Source organism: Entelurus aequoreus, linkage group LG21 (genome assembly GCF_033978785.1).
Source record: "Entelurus aequoreus isolate RoL-2023_Sb linkage group LG21, RoL_Eaeq_v1.1, whole genome shotgun sequence".
In the NCBI taxonomy this organism is placed as follows: Eukaryota; Metazoa; Chordata; class Actinopteri; order Syngnathiformes; family Syngnathidae; genus Entelurus; species Entelurus aequoreus.
The window spans coordinates 3,084,395-3,105,395 of NC_084751.1; the positions used below are offsets into that span (position 1 = coordinate 3,084,395).

Genomic DNA, 21,001 nt, shown 5'->3' on the forward strand with positions numbered 1-21,001 from the left:
GATGCAGTAGCCAAGGGAGCCCTTTATACATATCATTAATAATTAAATATACATTCATAATATATAATAATAGTATGCAATATATTAACAATGTAATAATAATAATATACAATACAATATAGATGCATAAATTAACGATTTATAATTGAATGGTAGCCCCTGAATTGTAATCGAATAGTGAGGTGGACAAAAATCGTGCAGTCTTTCACTACAAGTAGCGGTCTTGTAATGTTTAAAATAATAGGTAATTACATCGCTATAGAAAACAAATCTTAGAATAAATTGATTGGATTAGTTTTAGCATCTTTTAATGCACTAAAATAATCAAAGTGCCCCCCCCCCCCCCACCCTTTCATTTTTCTGTAGTTTGGAAACCCCCTGATTTAGCGGAGAGCCTGTTTATTTTTTCAATCCTATCTACGCGAGGCTACCCGCTCATTATCCAAATACAGCCGCAATGTACCTGGGCGCGCCGCCATCCATCTTCCCGGCTTTCCATTTATTATACAACCCTTTGTTTCCTTCTGCCGTATCAGCAGACTTTCAACTGCTGACCATGATAACTGAAGCCGTGGCCAAAGGTTCCAGCTCCTCCCTTTGAAAAGATGACCCGTTCTTTAAATGTTTAAAGAGCTTATTGCATCATCGCTCCTCGCCCCACACATGCATGTTTGGGGTGTCAATGGTGGTGGCGGTGGGGGTTGGATGATGCGCCCGGGCTGGGAGTGGTAATACATCATGTGTTTAAGCAGTGGAGGGGAGGTGGAGGTTGTTCAGGGTTAATGATCGCCCCTCTCTCTCTCGCTCTCTCTCTCTCTTTCTCTGTGGGCCGGGCCCCGGCTCTCGGCAGAAGGATAAGACCGGCGGTGTCGGGGGCATCTGGAGCGCAAGGGGTCACGTCGCTCACTTCAAAGGAGGCTGGGAGTCTAGGTCAGTGTGTTTTTGGCCATGGGGTGCTTGGAGGGATTGAGAACAGGATCATGAGGAGTAAAAGAGATGAAGAGGCCCGAGCGATGGCGGGAGACAGGGGGAAGACAAATAGGAGAGAGAGGGATCAAGGGGCGGGGGAGGGGGGGATGGAGGGTACATTTGGAAGTGAGTTTTGGCCCCCAAAAAAACATAACAAACAAAACACCCCCCCCCCCCCCCCCCCCCCCCCCCCCCGCGGTCAATCAAAACAACCTTTTTTGTGGCGATGGTGTGGTGGGTGGTGCATGCCGCCTCGCTCTGGGGCATTGGGTAATTGTCTGTCCCCTCTTAAATCTACCAATAAACCACTATGTAAACACAACAGGAGCTGTATCACCTGTTGTTCAGTCAACCTGTTCTAGAAAAATAGACATTCAGTCTACCTGCATCACATGACTTACCAATGAGTTGCACCGACCATTGAATAGTACAAACCCCGTTTCCATGTGAGTTGGGAAATTGTGTTCGATGTCAATATAAACGGAATACAATGATTTGCAAATCATTTTCAACCCGTATTCAATTGAATGCACTACAAAGACAACATATTTGATGTTCAAAGTGATAAAAACTTTTTTTTTTGCAAATAATCATTAACTTTAGAATTTGATGCCAAGCCACGTGTTACATCAACGTGGCTTCATAGTAAAAGAGTGCGGGTACTAGACTGGCCTGCCTGTAGTCCAGACCTGTCTCCCATTGAAAATGTGCGGCGCATTATGAAGCCTAAAATACCACAAGGGAGACCCCCGGACTGTTGAACAACTTAAGCTGTACATCAAGCAAGAATGGGAAAGAATTCCACCTGAGAAGCTTCAAAAATGTGCCTCCTCAGTTCCCAAACGTTTACTGAGTGTTGTTAAAAGGAAAGGCCATGTAACACAGTGGTGAACATGCCCTTTCCCAACCACTTTGGCACGTGTTGCAGCCATGAAATTCTAAGTTAATTATTATTTGCAAAAAGAGGATGACTGATCGATCTATGAATTGGTGATGTTGATACCAAGGGTGGTATCAGTATATGATCGATACCAGCGTGATTCGGTCAATGTTTTTATTTTCGTAAAATCTTTATTTTTTTGTGAATATTTACAAACTCAGAAAATAATTCCCTGGACACAGGATTTAAATTAGTAGATTTTAGATTTATTTCAGTTTAGATTTATTTATATTTGTTGTGTGTACATATATATATATATATATATATATATATATATATATGTATTAGGGTTGTACCAATACCAATATTTTGGTACCGGTACCAATATGTATTTAGATACTTTTCTAGATAAGGGGGACCACACAATTTTTTATTATTGGCTTTATTTGAACAAAAACTCTTACGGTACATTAAACATATGTTTATTATTGCAATCGACAATTTTGTCCTTAAATAAAATATTGAACATACAAGACAAATTGTCTCTTAGTAGTAAGCAAGCAAAAAAAGGCTCCTAATTTGTCTGCTGACATATGCAGTTACATTTTGTGTCATTTCCCATTGTATTATTTTGGCAAAATTATGAGGGACAAGCTGTAAAAATGGATTATTAATCCACTTGTTCATTTACGGTTAATATCTGCTTATTTTCCGTTTCAACATGTTCTATCTACACTTCTGTTAAAATGTAATAATCACTTATTTTTCTGTTGTTTGGATGCTTTACATTGGTTTTGGACGATACCACAGATTTAGGTATCGATCCGATACCAAGTAGTTACAGGATCATACATTGGTCATATTCAAAATATGAACACAATATGAATTTTTTTAAAAGGAAAATAGATTTTGTGACGATAAAAAATATTGATGTTATCATAGTATATAGTTGTTGTTGTTTTTTTAAAGGAAATTCTGGTGGTGTGCTAAGAGCCAGCAGCCACTCTCTCACCGAGCCTTGGAAATGTGATCCGGGACAAAAACCGTGTCTCAATTTTTCCCTTGCGCCTTGCATGTATGAAGAAATTGATAATAAAGAACCTTTGATAGTGTACTATTGACTTTGTTTTGCTCAGGCAATTGTATGTGATGAAATATAATAAGGAACTAGTTTAAATGTTGTGTTGATGTTGTTAAACTTTTAACAAGAGCTCACCCTGAATAAATTAAAAAATATCAGGGAAAACATGTGATTGGTATCGGTATTGGTGTCGGCCGATCTCATTCATGGATGATTGGAATTGGCAGCAAAAAGCCCTGTTGGTTATGTTGCTAACTAACTAACGAACGAACAAACTAACTTACAAACTAAGAAAGAAGTTGGTGGAGGTATCCCCTCTAAGGTTTCTCATTGTATCCCATTGGGTTGAGTTTTTTCTTGCCCTGATGTGGGATCTGAGCCGAGGATGTCGTTGTGGCTTGTGCAGCCCTTTGAGACACTTGTGATTTAGGGCTATATAAATAAACTTTGATTGATTGATTGATTGATAACACCCAGTGGTCTCATTAGTGCTGGGTCAAAAACCATTGGCATGAATGGCTGTGGCTGTAATTAACCACACAAGATGCAGTAGCTGTGTTTAAAGTATGGTCAGCATCTACCTCACTTTGGATTTTACCCCCTCAGCTGTACTTGCTGTCATTGTTTAACTCATCAGTGTTATTAACGCTGACCGAGCAGTTTGCACCTTCCTGCTATTACAGCATTGGTTCTGTTGCCGCTGCTGTTTTGTACAATATACTTGCTCATAGAGAAGTTTTCCCTTCCACTTTCTCATTTACTCCAAATCATCATTAAAGTTTTCAAATTATATTATTTTATCTATGAGTTTTTAAATGTAACAACTTCTCTCCAGTGTTGGGACTTTCGGCGGTAAATAGTAATCTAACGCGTTTTTTTTTATATTCAGTAACTCAGTTACCGTTACTACATGATGCGTTACTGCGTTATTTTACGTTATTTCTTATGTAGTATCGGCTAGAAACTGAGAAGATCTGAGTGTGTTTTATTGGAGCGCTGCAGAAGAAGCGACGGAGAAGAGGCGCGCTCTGTGTGTGTGTGTGTGTGGGAGGGGGCGTGTCTGTGTTTACATCATGGCGAAGCCGAAGCCGAGTTTCTTAACATGGAGATATTCTCACTACTTTTCTTTTGTCGACCACAAAGAAAATAACATTTGAGTTAAATGTAAGTTGTGTCTTGGATCAAAGATCCTTTCTACTGCCCAAAACAGGAATTGAAATCTTCTGAAACAGCTACAAAAGCAACATGCTTCGACGAAGCTAGTAAAGGGAGACACACTTCACCTCCTAAGCAACAGCGGCTGGATTTTAACGAGGCACTGCTAGCCAGGACAACATTGATAGAGCCATTGCAGCGTGTGTGCTAGAAGACGTGCAGGCTATTTCTACAGTGGAGTCACCCGCTTTCAGGCAGCTAAATAGCATGATACGGAAGTCAAATGGCACTCCAAAAACACTCCAAACTCTGCCTCTGCTCATCATTCAGCACTGAAGGTACACACAGTCTGTCAATTCTCTTTTATACTCTTTCATTCTAGACTTCGAGTGTTTGATTATCACATCACTCTAAATGTATAGACTATAAAGTTCACAAACATAAAGAGGGATGCTAGTGGGCCAGGCCAATTTTTCCTTATCTCTAAACTAAAACTGTGGAAATGTGTAGTGTTCTAGGCTTCAGACATGATTTTATTTCACAATTCCTTGAGAGAAAAAAACCGCCTGGTTAGGCTTTGTGTATGTAGTGTGTGCCTTCCTTGGTTTACAGCTATGTTGTTATTATGCTGTTTGTTACCTATGTATGTTATGCTGCAGCTATTTAAAATAGTGTTGTCAATTTGTTCTGGCCTGAAACAAATTGGCCCTTGGAAACATATCTTTGTCTTTGTGTGGTATACGTAGACCACATTGCTTAGCAGAGTTCAGTGATGCAAATGCATGCCAAGTTGATCAACAGATTGTATTATTCTCCAGTGCAATAACAGTACTGAAATGAAGGCTAAAAGGGCATTAAAGGAGCCTTAAATTTTTTTTTTTAAATAAATAAAATATATATATATATATATATATATATATATAAAGTAACTAAATAGTTACTTTTCACAGTAACACATTACTTTTTAGTGTAAGTAACTGAGTTAGTAACTGAGTTTCTTTTGAAATAAAGTAACTAGTAACTGAAACTAGTTACTGGTTTTCAGTAACTAACCCAACACTGCTTCTCTCCAATTATCAGCTGCTTCCATGTATGTATTTATTTTTTCATGTATTCTAATACTGTATACTTTTTTCTTCTTTACAGTACATAACTTTTCTTCCCACTTGCAACTTAAATGACACGTCAGGTACTTTTTCAACCTTAGGACCAGTGGCGTTTTCAGCCTTTTTGACTGGAATAGGAGAAGAGTTTTTCCAGAGGATTCCCAAAAAAAACAGGCACAAGTCAGGGATATATTGTTTAAAATGTATTGCCGGTTGTTTGATATGTACACGTATATTTACAAATACATCCTCGTGGGTGTATGTCGATACATACTGACATACAATCTGCTGTTTCATATACGAGCATGATTAAAAAATATTTTACAAAATTACAATTAGAAAGAAAAAAAAAATTAAAAGGAACCATCTATCTTTAATACATGCAGGTGATAGTTGACAAATAAATACTATTGACAAATAACATTCTCCCAACTACAAGCATCGAGTAAAAATGACCCTTTATCCATGTGTAAGGATGTTTTATAAAATGACATTCCCTGTGGCATCCCGCAGTTGCTTTACGAGATAATTCCAGAGTTCCTGTGAGAGAAGTGCCAGTTTGAGGGGAGTTATGAATTTCAACACAGTCATGGTAACACATCTTTGTGAATTGCTTTAAACTGCAGTCACATTCACCGTTATTCATGCATTCACTTTGCACGACTGGGGAAGCCTAAACACTGTAATATTGTGAACATGGATAGTGGGCTGGAGCCTCTGAGAGATCGGATCCTTCTTTTGAATCGACACAATCCATACTACGGTTTCCTCCTAAGGTCTAAAGAAATGCATGTTTGGATCATTGGAGACTCAAAATTGTCCTTAAGTGTGAACGTGAGTGTTTGTCTTTGTGGGGACCAGTCCAGAGTGTACACTGCCTCTCACCCAAAAGTCAGCTGGGATAGGCTCCTGCGCCACACCGTTTTATGGGTTTGGCCTTTTGCCATGATTGTACAGTAAATTATATTTGTGGCGCCACCCATGGGTTGTGGTCAACATGTTTTGGAGGATACACTACCGTTCAAAAGTTTGGGGTCACCCAAACAATTTTGTGGAATAGCCTTCATTTCTAAGAACAAGAATAGACTGTCGAGTTTCAGATGAAAGTTCTCTTTTTTTGGCCATTTTGAGCGTTTAATTGACCCCACAAATGTGATGCTCCAGAAACTCAATCTGCTCAAAGGAAGGTCAGTTTTGTAGCTTCTGTAACGAGCTAAACTGTTTTCAGATGTGTGAACATGATTGCACAAGGGTTTTCTAATCATCAATTAGCCTTCTGAGCCAATGAGCAAACACATTGTACCATTAGAACACTGGAGTGATAGTTGCTGGAAATGGGCCTCTATACACCTATGTAGATATTGCACCAAAAACCAGACATTTGCAGCTAGAATAGTCATTTACCACATTAGCAATGTATAGAGTGTATTACTTTAAAGTTAAGACTAGTTTAAAGTTATCTTCATTGAAAAGTACAGTGTTTTTCCTTCAAAAATAAGGACATTTCAATGTGACCCCAAACTTTTGAACGGTAGTGTATGTAATACAAATATCCTCAAATATGAATAATCCTTAACAAATTCCCAATGACTTATGGATAATTAGTTCAACCAATATTTGTAACTTTTTTTTTTACACACGTGCCTGTCAGTCCCTTAAATGTGTGTACCAAAATTTTTGGCGATTCTCACTTATGCGAGAAATTTCAAGTCAATCCGACCTTTGGGGGATTGATAACAGCGCCACCCTGTGGGGTATTTGTCAGAAAAGTAATAACACAGGTACCACGGGTTCATGTTTGGACATGACTTCACCCTTTTGTGTGCAGCAATAGAAGAGTTAGCTTACTGTACACCAACAAATACTGTATTGGGATATGATGGACTAAATTCACTGACGAGCCCTCATTTGATACACAATTCTAATGGTAATGATTCCAAATAAATGTAGATAACCGCACATTTTGGTTTGACAGAGATCGCTTTAGTTATTCAATAATAACATTTCTACTTAAGTTGTCCAGCATACGAAATCGAACAATAACTGGGGGGATGAAATTAAGCCAATTTAAATTGAACACAATGCATTTGTTTTCAAAAATTGTTTCATCATTTACCGTGTTCTCAATGGTGAGTCGGGTACACAACCTGCAGTGGGGGTGTGCAAGAAATTTCAAGTCGCTCTGACTTAAAGGCCTACTGAAAGCCACTACTACCGACCACGCAGTCTGATAGTTTATATATCAATGATGAAATCTTAACATCGCAACACATGCCAATACGGCCGGGTTAACTTATTAAGTGCAATTTTAAATTTCCCGCTAAACTTCCGGTTGAAAACGTCTATGTATGATGACGTATGCGCGTGACGTCAGTAGTTAAACGGAAGTATTCGGACACCATTGAATCCAATACAAAAAAGCTCTGTTTTCATCTCAAAATTCCACAGTATTGTGGACATCTGTGTTGGTGAATCTTTTGCAATTTGTTTAATGAACAATGAAGACTGCAAAGAAGAAAGTTGTAGGTGGGATCGGTGTATTAGCGGCTGGCTGCAGCAACACAACCAGGAGGACTTTGACTTGGATAGCAGACGCGCTATCCGACGCTAGCTGCCGACCGCACGGATGATCGGGTGAAGTCCTTCGTCCTTCCGTCGATCGCTGGAACGCAGGTGAGCACGGGTGTTGATGAGCAGATGAGGGCTGGCTGGCGTAGGTGGAGCGCTAATGTTTTTATCATAGCTCTGTGAGGTCCCGTTGCTAAGTTAGCTTCAATGGCGTCGTTAGCAACAGCATTGTTAAGCTTCGCCAAGCTGGAAAGCATTAACCGTGTGGTTACAGGTCCATCGTTTAATAGTATTGTTGATTTTCTGTCTATCCTTACAGTCAGGGGTTTATTTATTTTGTTTCTATCTGCAGTTAAGCCCGATGCTATCACGTTAGCTCCGTAGCTAAAAAGCTTCGCCGATGTATTGTCGTAGAGATAAAAGTCACTGTGAATGTCCATTTTGCGTTCTCGACTCTCATTTTCAAGAGGATATAGTACCCGAGGTGGTTTAAAATACAAATCTGTGATCCACAATAGAAAAAGGAGAAAGTGTGGAATCCAATGAACCCTTATACCTAAGTTACGGTCAGAGTGAAAAAAGAAACGTCCTGCACTGAACGCTAGTCCTTCACTCTCATGTTCCTCATCCACAAATCTTTCATCCTCCCTCAAATTAATGGGGTAATCGTCGCCTTCTCGGTCCGAATCGCTCTCGCTGCATTGAAAACAATGGGGAAATGTGAGGAGCCCTTCAGCCTGCGACGTCACGCCACTTCCGGTACAGGCAAGGCTTTTTTTAATCAGCGTTCAAAAGTTGCGAACTTTATCGTCGATTTTCTCTACTAAATCCTTTCAGCAAAAATATGGCAATATCGCGAAATGATCCAGTATGACACATAGAATGGATCTGCTATCCCCGTTTAAATAAAAAAAAATCATTTCAGTAGGCCTTTAACACAGCAGGAACAAGGCATTGATACAACGTGGAGGACTTGTTGAATTAGGTCCCAAAGTTGAGCAACTCAAACTTAACGTGGGAACAACTCATTTTTGACGATGTTTAATCAACGTCATGTTGTGATGTTGATTTGACCATCGAAATGTGGTCATTTCCCAACCAATAATCCGTCCAAACTACGGCCCGTGGGCCAAGTGCGGCCGGCCGGCATCTTCAGTTGGGCCCGCCAGATGTCATAGGTATAATAATGAATCTAGCTCGCGGGATGCCAACAGCTTCATTTGGAATTTTGAAATTTGCCACCATCTTGAGGACAACGTGAGTAAAGCAGGTCAACGACCATGAATTTAAGTGCGCCCGGCACAGCATTTACTTGCATGCCCCAATCCAAATAACCTTCCCTTGTCATGGCGCACACTGCAACCAGCAAAACAAGTCAACACACATGGTCACACATAACACAACCTGCTCACTGAACTTTGTGGATGTTATAAAAAAAATGTCCAATCACGACACATAATTCAAAATGACACCCATTTGAAGCCATTACAATGCATGATGGGCAAATGCAAAACACTCTCCATACATGTTTGATGCATTTTAACCGCTTGATATTCCTGATTGATTACACAACTTTAAGAAGGTTGTCACGGAAGTAAACAAAGTAGGAGTCAAACTTTCACATACTCCTAATATCCAATTTGATTAATTATATATTCACTATATATTAAGATGTACACTACCGTTCAAAAGTTTGGGGTCACATTGAAATGTCCTTATTTTTGAAGGAAAAGCACTGTACTTTTCAATGAAGATAACTTTAAACTAGTCTTAACTTTAAAGAAATACACTCTATACATTGCTATTGTGGTAAATGACTATTCTAGCTGCAAATGTCTGGTTTTTGGTGCAATATCTACATAGGTGTATAGAGGCCCATTTCCAGCAACTATCACTCCAGTGTTCTAATGGTACAATGTGTTTGCTCACTGGCTCAGAAGGCTAATTGATGATTAGAAAACCCTTGTGCAATCATGTTCACACATCTGAAAACAATTTAGCTCATTACAGAAGCTACAAAACTGACCTTCCTTTGAGCAGATTGAGTTTCTGGAGCATCGCATTTGTGGGGTCAATTAAACGCTCAAAATGGCCAGAAAAAGAGAACTTTCATCTGAAACTCGACAGTCTATTCTTGTTCTTAGAAATGAAGGCTATTCCACAAAATTGTTTGGGTGACCCCAAACTTTTGAACGGTAGTGTATATGTATGTATATATGTTTGTATACATATGTATATGTACACATATGTATAGACTATATATGCATGTGTGTGTGCGTATATATGGTTACTTTACATGCAGTCGGCTTTCGGCCCCTGGCCAAATTTCTTTAGCCCAATGCGGCCCCTAAGTCAAAAAGTTTGGACACCCCTGTTCTACAACATAGATACAATGTTGAAACATGCTTTTTGACGATGTTTATTCAGTGGCAGGTTGTGACATTGATTTGACCATCGAACAACGTGGATCCAATGTTAGACATCAACGTTGTCTCAATTTACTAATACCGTATTTTTCGGACTATAAGTCACAGTTTTTTTCATAGTTTGGCCGGGGTTGTGCGACTTATACTCAGGAGCGACTTATGTGTGAAATTATTAACACATTACCGTAAAATATCAAATAATATTATTTAGCTCATTCACGTACGAGACTAGACCAGTGGTTCTTAACCTGGGTTCGATCGAACCCTTGGGGTTCGGTGAGTCGGCCTTTAGGGGTTCGGCCGCGGAGGTCAAGACACGCCCGACTCATCGTGTAAATAAAAACTTCTCCCTGTTGGCGTATTATGCATACTCCTAAACAATGTTACCTCTAATTTTCCATATGTGTGAGCAAACGCAAAAACTCCTTGAGCATTCAGTGGAGCACGTGTGAGCACACCTGTCCCAAACCTGACTAAATAACAAGTTCAATGTTTTATTATTATAATCAAATGACAGCAGTCATTTCCATGAGACTATTTTCTAATATAAGTATTTCGGCCCACTTACAATAACTATAACATATTGTTTTTCATGAGCTGTGTACTTGTATTGTATGTCTGGGTGGGGGTCCTACTTTCCAAATAATGTGTACCCCTTTCAGATATCGCATTTAGTTCCCACTAAAACATTCACATGTTGCACAATGAGATGTAAACATGGGATCATGTGTACATTCCTGTAACTTTCTGTTTGTAAAATATATCTTTATTAGTATTTCTTTAATACAACAACATCATTTTATGATTACGGTTCGGGTTTGGTGAATGCGCATATGAAACTGGTGGGGTTCGGTACCTCCAACAAGGTTAAGAACCACTGGACTAGACGTATAAGATTTCATGGGATTTAGCGATTAGGAGTGACAGATTGTTTGGTAAACGTATAGCATGTTCTATATGTTATAGTTATTTGAATGACTCTTACCATAATATGTCACGTTAACATACCAGGCACGTTCTCAGTTGGTTATTTATGCCTGATATAACGTACACTTATTCAGCCTGTTGTTCACTATTCTTTATTTATTTTAAATTGCCTTTCAAATGTCTATTCTTGGTGTTAGGTTTTATCAAATACATTTCCCTAAAAAATGCGACTTATATTCCAGTGCGACTTATATATGTGTACAGCTCCACTAATGGACATTGGAGTGTTACTTTCAAAGGCAAAATTAAAGTATTGCTAGAAACATAATTTTATATGGGACTTTATTGTATTATATGTATAGTACATGTTCCAAAAAGAAAAAAGCATAAAACACCACCTGTATTAAAGATATTACAAGTCAAAGTGATGAAGCTTAGTGTTACGCTCATGACTTGGTGTAACTAAACATTACCCTATAAGATGAAGGCAATTGCATTTTATTGATATTTGAAATGTATTCAATGTTTATAAATGAATATTTAAACATACTAAATGTAAAAAAGGGAATAAATATTCAAAATAAGATCATTAAATGAAATCTAGTTTGGTTACGCCATCATGAGCGCAACACAAGGTTGTAAAAGTTTCAACTACAATTCTAAATAAGATGTCGAAAGCAAACTGAAATCAAATACACACAGCTTAAAGATTGATCAATACCTATTTAAATTTAGTAATACATAAATATGATGATTTATCAAAATATAAAAGAAATATACCTGAACAGAACGCTCATGATGGTTACACCAAAAAGTGACGCTATGAATCGCGTTTTTCCAAGTTTTTGGGGCATTTTTATGCTATTTCCAAGCATATCCTTTTTATTACCGTTGATTTTAAATGGTCAAACTAATGCCTATTATATATGCATGCCCTAGTAAACAAACAAAAAAAAAAATTTTTATTTTGATTGTTACATTTTAAAGTACATTTGTGCAAATGGGTGCGAATGTACCCATTACCAGAGCTGTACACATATGTCTTTTTCCTTCTTTATTATGCATTTTCGGCCGGTGCGACTTATACTCCAGTGCGACTTATACTCCAGTGCGACTTGTATATGTCTTTTTCCTTCTTTATTATGCATTTTCGGCCGGTGCGACTTATACTCCGGTGCGACTTATATATGTCTTTTTCCTTCTTTATTATGCATTTTGGGCCGGTGCGACTTATACTCCGGAGCGACTTATAGTCCGAAAAATACGGTACAACTATTTTGCAACATTGTTTCGAAGTGAGTTGTAAAGGATGTGTATGTATAACCATTGTTGTATCAATGTGTTGTGTTTGCTGGAAGGGGTTTAATAAGGGCATATTTGTCAGAAAGTTACTGTATTAGCACAGAAAACACATTTTTGGCAAACGTTCACCTTTTTGGGTGCAGCGGTTCATGCGGAGAAGAGAGGCAGTACCTTACACAAACACATACTGGAATACTCGATGGAGCCCTCATTTGCTTCTAGACCAGGGGTCACCAACGCGGTGCCCGCGGGCACCAGGTAGCCCGCAAGGACCAGATGAGTAGCCCGCTGGCTTGTTCTAAAAATAGCTCAAATAGCAGCACTTACCAGTGAGCTGCCTCTATTTTTTTTAAATTTTATTTATTTACTAGCAAGCTGGTCTCGCTTTGCCCGACATTTTTAATTCTAAGAGAGACAAAACTCAAATAGAATTTGAAAATCCAAGAAAATATTTTAAAGACTTGGTCTTCACTTGTTTAAATAAATTCATTATTTTTTTACTTTGCTTCTTATAACTTTCAGAAAGACAATTTTAGAGAAAAAATCCAACCTTGATGATTTTAGGATTTTTAAACACATATACCTATTTACCTTTTAATTTCCTTCCTCTTCTTTCCTGACAATTTAAATCAATGTTCAAGTACATTTTTTTTTTTATTGTAAAGAATAATAAATAAATTTTAATTTAATTCTTCATTTTAGCTTCTGTTTTTTCGACGAAGAATATTTGTGAAATATTTCTTCAAACTTATTATGATTAAAATTCAAAAAAAATATTCTGGCAAATCTAGAAAATCTGTAGAATCAAATTTAAATCTCATTTCAAAGTCTTTTGAATTTCTTTTAAAAATTTTGTTCTGGAAAATCTAGAAGAAATAATGATTTGTCTTTGTTAGAAATATAGCTTGGTCCAATTTGTTATATATTCTAACAAAGTGCAGATTGGATTTTAACCTATTTAAAACATGTCATCAAAATTCTAAAATTAATCTTAATCAGGAAAAATTACTAATGATGTTCCATAAATTCTTTTTTTAATTTTTTCAAAAAGATTCGAATTAGCTAGTTTTTCTCTTCTTTTTTTCGGTTGAATTTTGAATTTTAGAGAGTCGAAATTGAAGATAAACTATGTTTCAAAATTTAATTGTCATTTTTTTTCGTGTTTTCTCCTCTTTTAAACCGTTCAATTAAGTGTAAATATCATTCATTATTAATAATAACATAGAGTTAAAGGTAAATTGAGCAAATTGGCTATTTCTGGCAATTTATTTAAGTGTGTATCAAACTGGTAGCCCTTCGCATTAATCAGTACCCAAAAAGTAGCTCTTGATTTCAAAAAGGTTGGTGACCTCTGTTCTAGACCTTAACCACAAAGGAAGTTTGCAACTGTGGGAAGAAATTGAGAACCTGGACTCATGCACCACTTTGGGAGAGTCCCTCATGGCGTGAATATAAAAAGCAGTCTGTAAAAAGTCTTTTTTGGAGTCACTTGTAAGTGCAGAGAATGCCGCCATCTTACTGGTGTCACTGAGTCCGACACGGAACTATAAAAATATAAATATAAACTAAAGATCCTGCAATTTTTGGCAAGTTGTCTTTACCTCCTTTCATAGGTGGACCCTTCAAAAGCTCCCCTAGCTGTTGTCGTTCCACTCTGGCATGATGCTGACGCTGTGTACCGTGTGGTACTGGTGAGGCGATAGCGTGCGCGGGATGCCATGCGCGTACAGATACTCGTTCCCTTGCAGGCCGGCTGTCGGCGACTGGATGCCAGCGCCGGGACTGCACTGGCGGCCCAAAGTCTGGTGCGTCATGGAGCTCTGGTACATGGCCGCGTGGTGACCGTCGCCCAGCTGGGCCGAGGCGTGGCTCGCCACCCCGCCGAGTCTGGACACCAGAGAGCCCGACGTGAAGTGAGCCGAGAAGTGCTGGTAGGGCAGCCGCTCCATGGGCTGCATGGTGGCCACTGAGCAGCTCCCGTAGGGCGATACGCCGGCCCAGGTGTTGCAGCTGATGTCCTCCAAGCTGGGGACCGGCTCGGAACCCTGCGAGGCGGCGGCGTACATGCAGGCCTGCCGTTGGCTGGACTCGTTGCGGTAGGGGCCGGCGGCCAGGCCCAGGCTCTGCGCGTAACCCACCGGGCGGTAGTAGTGGTCGTCCTCGCTGGACGAGCTCTCTAGGTAGGCTTTCTTGTAGCCGTGCTCACCTGAGTGGGGGTCGTCTTCCACTGCGACTAAATGAACAAACCAGGATGTCAAAAATCAAGCACATAACATCAGCATCAGCCTTGCGTCTTATATGCTGCAAAAAGTAGTTTAAATGTTTTGAAAAAATGACCGTATCAACAAAAATATTTTGAGACTTTCGCTTGGCAATTTTTTACTTTATTGGGAAGGTCAGCAGAATTCAGTAGAAAATCCATAAAGTAATGTTCTGTACCTACTGTAGTAGAGAAGCCATTCATATTTATACACTAGCTTCTATGGTGTTTGTTCAAGAGTATTATGAAAAAAATAAACCCTGCCGAACCCTTGAAGTAACTTAAAGGTACAGTAAATTTAAATGTAGCCTTACGTCTTATATGCTGCAAAGTTAGCTTTTATTTGCCTTATACTGTATGGGCCAAGCGGTAGAAAATGGATGGATGGATGTATGTTGGGCAAAAAGGGGTTTAAATGTTACATAACCATAGCAACCAAAATAATTTTGAGGCTTTTGCTTGGCAAGTTATTTCCTTATTGGGAAGATCACAGAATTGAGTAGAAAATGTACAAAGCAATTGTGTATAACTGCTGTCGTAGAGAACCCCTACATCGGTCTATGGTATTGGTTCAAAAGTATTATGAACATATTATGAATATAAATTCAGTATTGCGTCTTATATGCTGCAAAGTTAGCTTATATTTGCCTCAACTTGTATTTTTGGGCTAAATGTGTGTGTAATGTAAAAAACAATTACCATACCGACAAAAAATATTTTAAGACTTTCACTTGACAACGTATTTCTCTATTGGGAAGGTCAGCAGAATTGAGTAGAAAATCCATCAAGCAGTGTTCTGTAACTACGCAGTACATTTCTATGGTAACTTCTATGGTACCTGGTCAAGAATACTGTGAAAATAATGTTAACATAAAGCCAGTCTTGGATTCTGTATGCTGAAAATGTATCTCATGTTTGCCTTGCTTTGTATTTTGGCAAATAAGTGGTTTGAATGTAAAAACAAATTACCATACCAACAAACAAATATTTTGAGGCTTTCGCTAGGCAACAAATTTACTTATTGGGAAGGTCATCCAAATTGAGTAGAAAATCAATAAAGCAATGTTCTGTAACTACTGTAATAGAGAAGTCAAACACATTTCTGTGGTAGTTCCTATGGTGCTTGGTCAAGAGTATTGTGAAAATAATGTTATTATAAATTCAGTTTTGCGTTTAATATGCTGCAAAGTTAGCTTATATATTTGCCTCACCTGGTATTTTGGGCAAATAGGTAGTTTAAATGTAGAAAAAATTACCATACAAAAAAAAAATATTTTCAGACTTTCACTTGGCAATTTACTTCCTTATTGGGAAGGTCAGTATGATTGAGTAAAAAAATCCATAAAGCAATGTTCGGTAACTACTGTAGTAGAGAATTCAAACACATTTCTGTGGTAGGTCCTATGGTGCTAGGTCAAGAGTATTGTGAAAATAATGTTACTATAAATTCAGTTTTGTGTTTAATATGCTGCAAAGTTAGCTTATATTTGCCTCACCTGGTATTTTGGGCAAATAGGTAGTTTAAATGTAGACAAAATTACCATACCAAAAAAAAATATTTTGAGACTTTCACTTGGCAATTTACTTACTTATTGGGAAGGTTAGTATAATTGAGTAGAAAATCCATCAAGCAATGTTCTGTAACTACTGTAGTAGAGAAGTCAAACACATTTCTGTGGTAGGTCCTATGGTGCTTGGTCAAGAGTATTGTGAAAATAATGTTATTATAAATTCAGTTTTGTGTTTAATATGCTGCAAAGTCATCATATATTTGCCTCACCTTGTATTTTGGGCAAATAGGTGGTTTAAATGTAGACAAAATTACCATACCAAAAAATATATATATTTTGAGACTTTCACTTGGCAATTTACTTCCTTATTGGGAAGGTCAGTATAATTGAGTAGAAAATCCATCAAGCAATGTTCTGTAAATACTGTAGTAGAGAAGTCAAACACATTTCTGTGGTAGGTCCTATGGTGCTTGGTCAAGAGTATTGTGAAAATAATGTTATTATAAATTCAGTTTTGCGTTTAATATGCTGCAAAGTTAGCTTATATATTTGCCTCACCTTGTATTTTGGGCAAATAGGTGGTTTAAATGTAGAAAAAATGACCATACCAACCTTTTTTTTTGTGAGACTTTCACTTGGCAATTTACTTCCTTATTGGGAAGGTCAGTATAATTGAGTAAAAAATCCATAAAGCAATTTTCTGTAACTACTGTAGTAGAGAAGTCAAACACATTTCTGTGGTAGGTCCTATGGTGTTTGGTCAAGAGTATTGTGAAAATAATGTTATTATAAATTCAGTTTTGCGTTTAATATTCTGCAAAGTTAGCTTAAATTTGCCACACCTGGTATTTTGGGCAAATAGATAGTTTAAATGTAGAAAAAATTACCATACCAAAAAAAAATATTTTGAGACTTTCACTTGGCAATTTACTTACTTATTGGGAAGGTCAGTATAATTGAGTAAAAAAATCCATCAAGCAATGTTCTGTAACTACTGTAGTAGAGAAGTCAAACACATTTCTGTGGTAGGTCCTATGGTGCTTGGTCAAGAGTATTGTGAAAATAATGTTATTATAAATTCAGTTTTGCGTTTAATATGCTGCAAAGTTAGCTTATATATTTGCCTCACCTTGTATTTTGGGCAAATAGGTGGTTTAAATGTAGAAAAAATTACCATACCAACATTTTTTTTGGTGAGACTTTCACTTGGCAATTTACTTCCTTATTGGGAAGGTCAGTATAATTGAGTAAAAAATCCATAAAGCAATGTTCTGTAACTACTGTAGTAGAGAAGTCAAACACATTTCTGTGGTAGGTCCTATGGTGCTTGGTCAAGAGTATTGTGAAAATAATGTTATTATAAATTCAGTTTTGTGTTTAATATGCTGCAAAGTTAGCTTATATTTGCCTCACCTGGTATTTTGGGCAAATAGGTAGTTTAAATGTAGACAAAATTACCATACCAAAAAAATTTTTTTTTTGAGACTTTCACTTGGCAATTTACTTCCTTATTGGGAAGGTCAGTATAATTGAGTAGAAAATCCATCAAGCAATGTTCTGTAACTACTGTAGTAGAGAAGTCAAACACATTTCTGTGGTAGGTCCTATGGTGCTTGGTCAAGAGTATTGTGAAAATAATGTTATTATAAATTCAGTTTTGTGTTTAATATGCTGCAAAGTCATCATATATTTGCCTCATCTTGTATTTTGGGCAATAGGTGGTTTAAATGTAGAAAAAATTACCATACCAAAAAAAATATATATTTTTGAGACTTTCACTTGGCAATTTACTTCCTTATTGGGAAGGTCAGTATAATTGAGTAGAAAATCCATCAAGCAATGTTCTGTAACTACTGTAGTAGAGAACATGGTACTTGTTCAAAGGTATTATGAAAATAGTAAGCCCTGTCTAACCTCTAAACTAACTTCAAATGACAGTAAACATAAATGTATCCTTATAACCTGCAATGATTCCATAGCTACAGATACAAGGTAAACAAACCTTTCCTCTTGATACAGTGGTACTCCTGGCCATGCTCGTGGGGCAGAGGATAGGAGCCTGACTGGGGCAGCATGTCCTGCGAGGTGCTCGTCACGCCGTTGTTGTCACACTGCGAGTACTGGGAACTCAGGGAACTGGGTGTGGCCAGGCCCTGGACCTCGCCACTGAAGGGACTCTGGCTGGAGCCCACTCTTTGACGCACGGTACTGCGAGGTACGACTGGGTAGTCCTTGGTGCTACACAAACACATAAAGTAACAGATAAGACGCACACAGTTGCGAGGGGTTCCGGGTTCGATCCCCGCTTCCGCCATCCTAGTCACTGCCGTTGTGTCCTTGGGCAAGACACTTTACCCACCTGCTCCCAGTGCCACTCACACTGGTTTAAATGTAACTTAGGTATTGGGTTTCACTATGTAAAAGCGCTTTGAGTCACTAGAGAAAAGCACTATATAAATATAATTCACTTCCCTTCACTTCATTGGTAGCATAACACTGAATTTTTACATATTATGATAAACAAAATGCGGTGTGATAAAAAAAAACTTTGTCCCTGCCAGAATTTATAATGATTTTTGCAAAAAGTAAGGCCCTGCCATCTGTGGCTTTGTGGGATATACTGATGTAGTACTTCATAAGACTGTCTGTGTTGTACATAGGATCGTTTTAGGTCCTTGTGCACAGCCTGTATCAGTCATCCAATCATTTTGGGACCCCGTTTCAAGCTCCGATGGAGTGGTCTGGACCTGGATCTTATATGCTTATAATTCAACAAAATGTTCTGCTGCACATTTTTGCTCCAGGGTTGTGTTAAAAAAGCAGAAAAGTACTAAAAAACATTCTCTGAATCCACATGTTGTTTTCTGCAGATCATTTGGTCTGTGGCTGTGTATAAATGTTATGGGAAGAGGGTCGGACCACCCCTACGACTTTTCTCATATTGGCTGACCCACAATGTGTGTGTGTTAGCTGCAGCAACAGAGGTAAGGCATAAGTCACGAAACCAGATTCTATCCTTAGAAATAGTGTTTTGCACTCACTCCATCTCTCATGCGGGCGGAATAATATACAAATACAGTACTGGTATAGACATCTCACACAAGCTTAATCACCGCAACCCAATGCTCACAACAGGCTTGTGTTAGAGGGAATGAGACAGGATGTTGGTCATCACACTGCTGTATTGTGTTTCTTTGACATTTAAGAAAGTCGCAGATCAATGGAAGTGATGGATCGGTGATAAAATGTGGAATCTGTGTTAAAGATGCTTAGTTTTGTTGGACACGGTCAGAGAGACATTCATTTGTGTATTATATAACCAATATAAACATCAACAGTTTATTGCAGTGAAGTTGCTATACAACCACAATAATAAACATATTTTATAATCATATTCGACAAAAACTATTATGACAAGATTGTGCAGGTGTACCTAATAAAAGGTCCCGGGACACTCACCTTTGCATTCTGGACATGCGATGCAGTTCCATGTCATCACTTCCCCGGAAGCCTTTGGCAAAGGGGTTGTTCTCAATTTTAAGTTGGGTTATCTACAAAAAAATAAATAATAATAATAAATGTGACATCAGTAATAGACTGCAACTTATGAACAAGTCCACATTAAATCACTTATTAATATTAATACCATTTAGTATGTTACAACAGGACTACTTTGCAGATATGTTTGTTAAATCAATATGTGTTTGTATGTCTGATATTTGATTTCTAGGTTCCTTCCTTTCACTTTTCCCTGTCCAGACTCTAAGTTTTGTCTGCACGCTGTATGGCTCACACCTTCACCAACCCTCCTAAAATAAATAAAAACCTCCACGGTCACACTTTTGCCACTTACATCATGTACAATGTAAAACATTTCATTGTAAATTCACTGCAAATTGCTGGCTAATAATTCCATTACTTTCACAGTAGCATTTACTGTAATTTATTGTGAAATAACAATTTCCGTTAATTGCTGTGAAATATAAGGGTATTGTATTTTTATAGTCCATTTTTTTAATATTACAGTAAATTATGATTACAGTATTTTAACTGTGAAAAAATACTGTTAATGCTGGGAAATCCTGTATTTTTTTTATTATAGTGCACACCTCCGAATGAGAGCTGCATGACACTATTTATTTTATACTTAGTTTTGATTGTGCATAGTATTGATGCAAAAATATGATAGTGGGTTGCACTAAAAAAAAAAAAAAAAAAAAATTTAGAGCAGTTTCTGACCGTAACTTATTTAACCACTCTGTCTGAAAAACTAAAAATTACAATAATGACAAAAATAAAATGCGTACTGTTGGGGAACGTTTCTAATAATTAAATTGCTGTGGAATACAAGGGCATTTTAAATTGTTTTAGTCAATTGTTGTAATATTACAGTAAATTATGATTACAGTATTTTTACTGTGAAAAAATACTGTTAATGCTGGGAAATCCTGTTTTTTTAAAATATATATATATAGTGTACACCTCCTAATGAGAGCTGCATGACACTATTTATTGTATACTTAGTTTCGATTGTGCATTGTATTGATGCAAAAATATGATAGTGGGTTGCACAAAAACATTAAAAATAAAATAAATACAAATAATTTACAGCAGTTTCTGACTGTAACTGATTTAACCACTTTGCCTGAAAAACTAAAAATTACAATAAGAACCAAAAAAAAGGCCACAAAATATATTATCATAATATTACAGTAAATTATGATTACAGTATTTTTACTGTAAAATACTGTTAATGCTGGGAAATCCTGGTTTTTTTTTTTTTTTTTATAGTGTACACCTCTTAATGAGAGTGTAC

The 21,001-nt window shown here is 37.6% G+C and overlaps 1 protein-coding gene and 1 long non-coding RNA gene across 2 annotated transcripts in view; one reads left to right on the forward strand and one right to left on the reverse strand.

Annotated features, from left to right (window-relative positions):
• The window catches only part of LOC133639099 (uncharacterized), a 115,089-nt gene extending 95,121 nt beyond the window's left edge, over positions 1-19,968 (forward strand). The window contains exons 3-4 of the long non-coding RNA XR_009823730.1: positions 18,205-18,400; positions 19,056-19,968. This is a non-coding gene — a long non-coding RNA (uncharacterized LOC133639099). The remainder of the gene's footprint in view (positions 1-18,204; positions 18,401-19,055) is intronic.
• tbx5a (T-box transcription factor 5a) overlaps positions 13,699-21,001 on the reverse strand; it is a 24,828-nt gene continuing 17,525 nt past the window's right edge. Inside the window, exons 7-9 of the mRNA XM_062032240.1 lie at positions 19,645-19,736; positions 18,188-18,423; positions 13,699-14,647 (exon numbers count right to left, since the gene is read on the reverse strand). Of these exons, the coding sequence (XP_061888224.1) occupies positions 14,049-14,647; positions 18,188-18,423; positions 19,645-19,736 (927 nt within the window). The 3' untranslated portion in view covers positions 13,699-14,048. The remainder of the gene's footprint in view (positions 14,648-18,187; positions 18,424-19,644; positions 19,737-21,001) is intronic.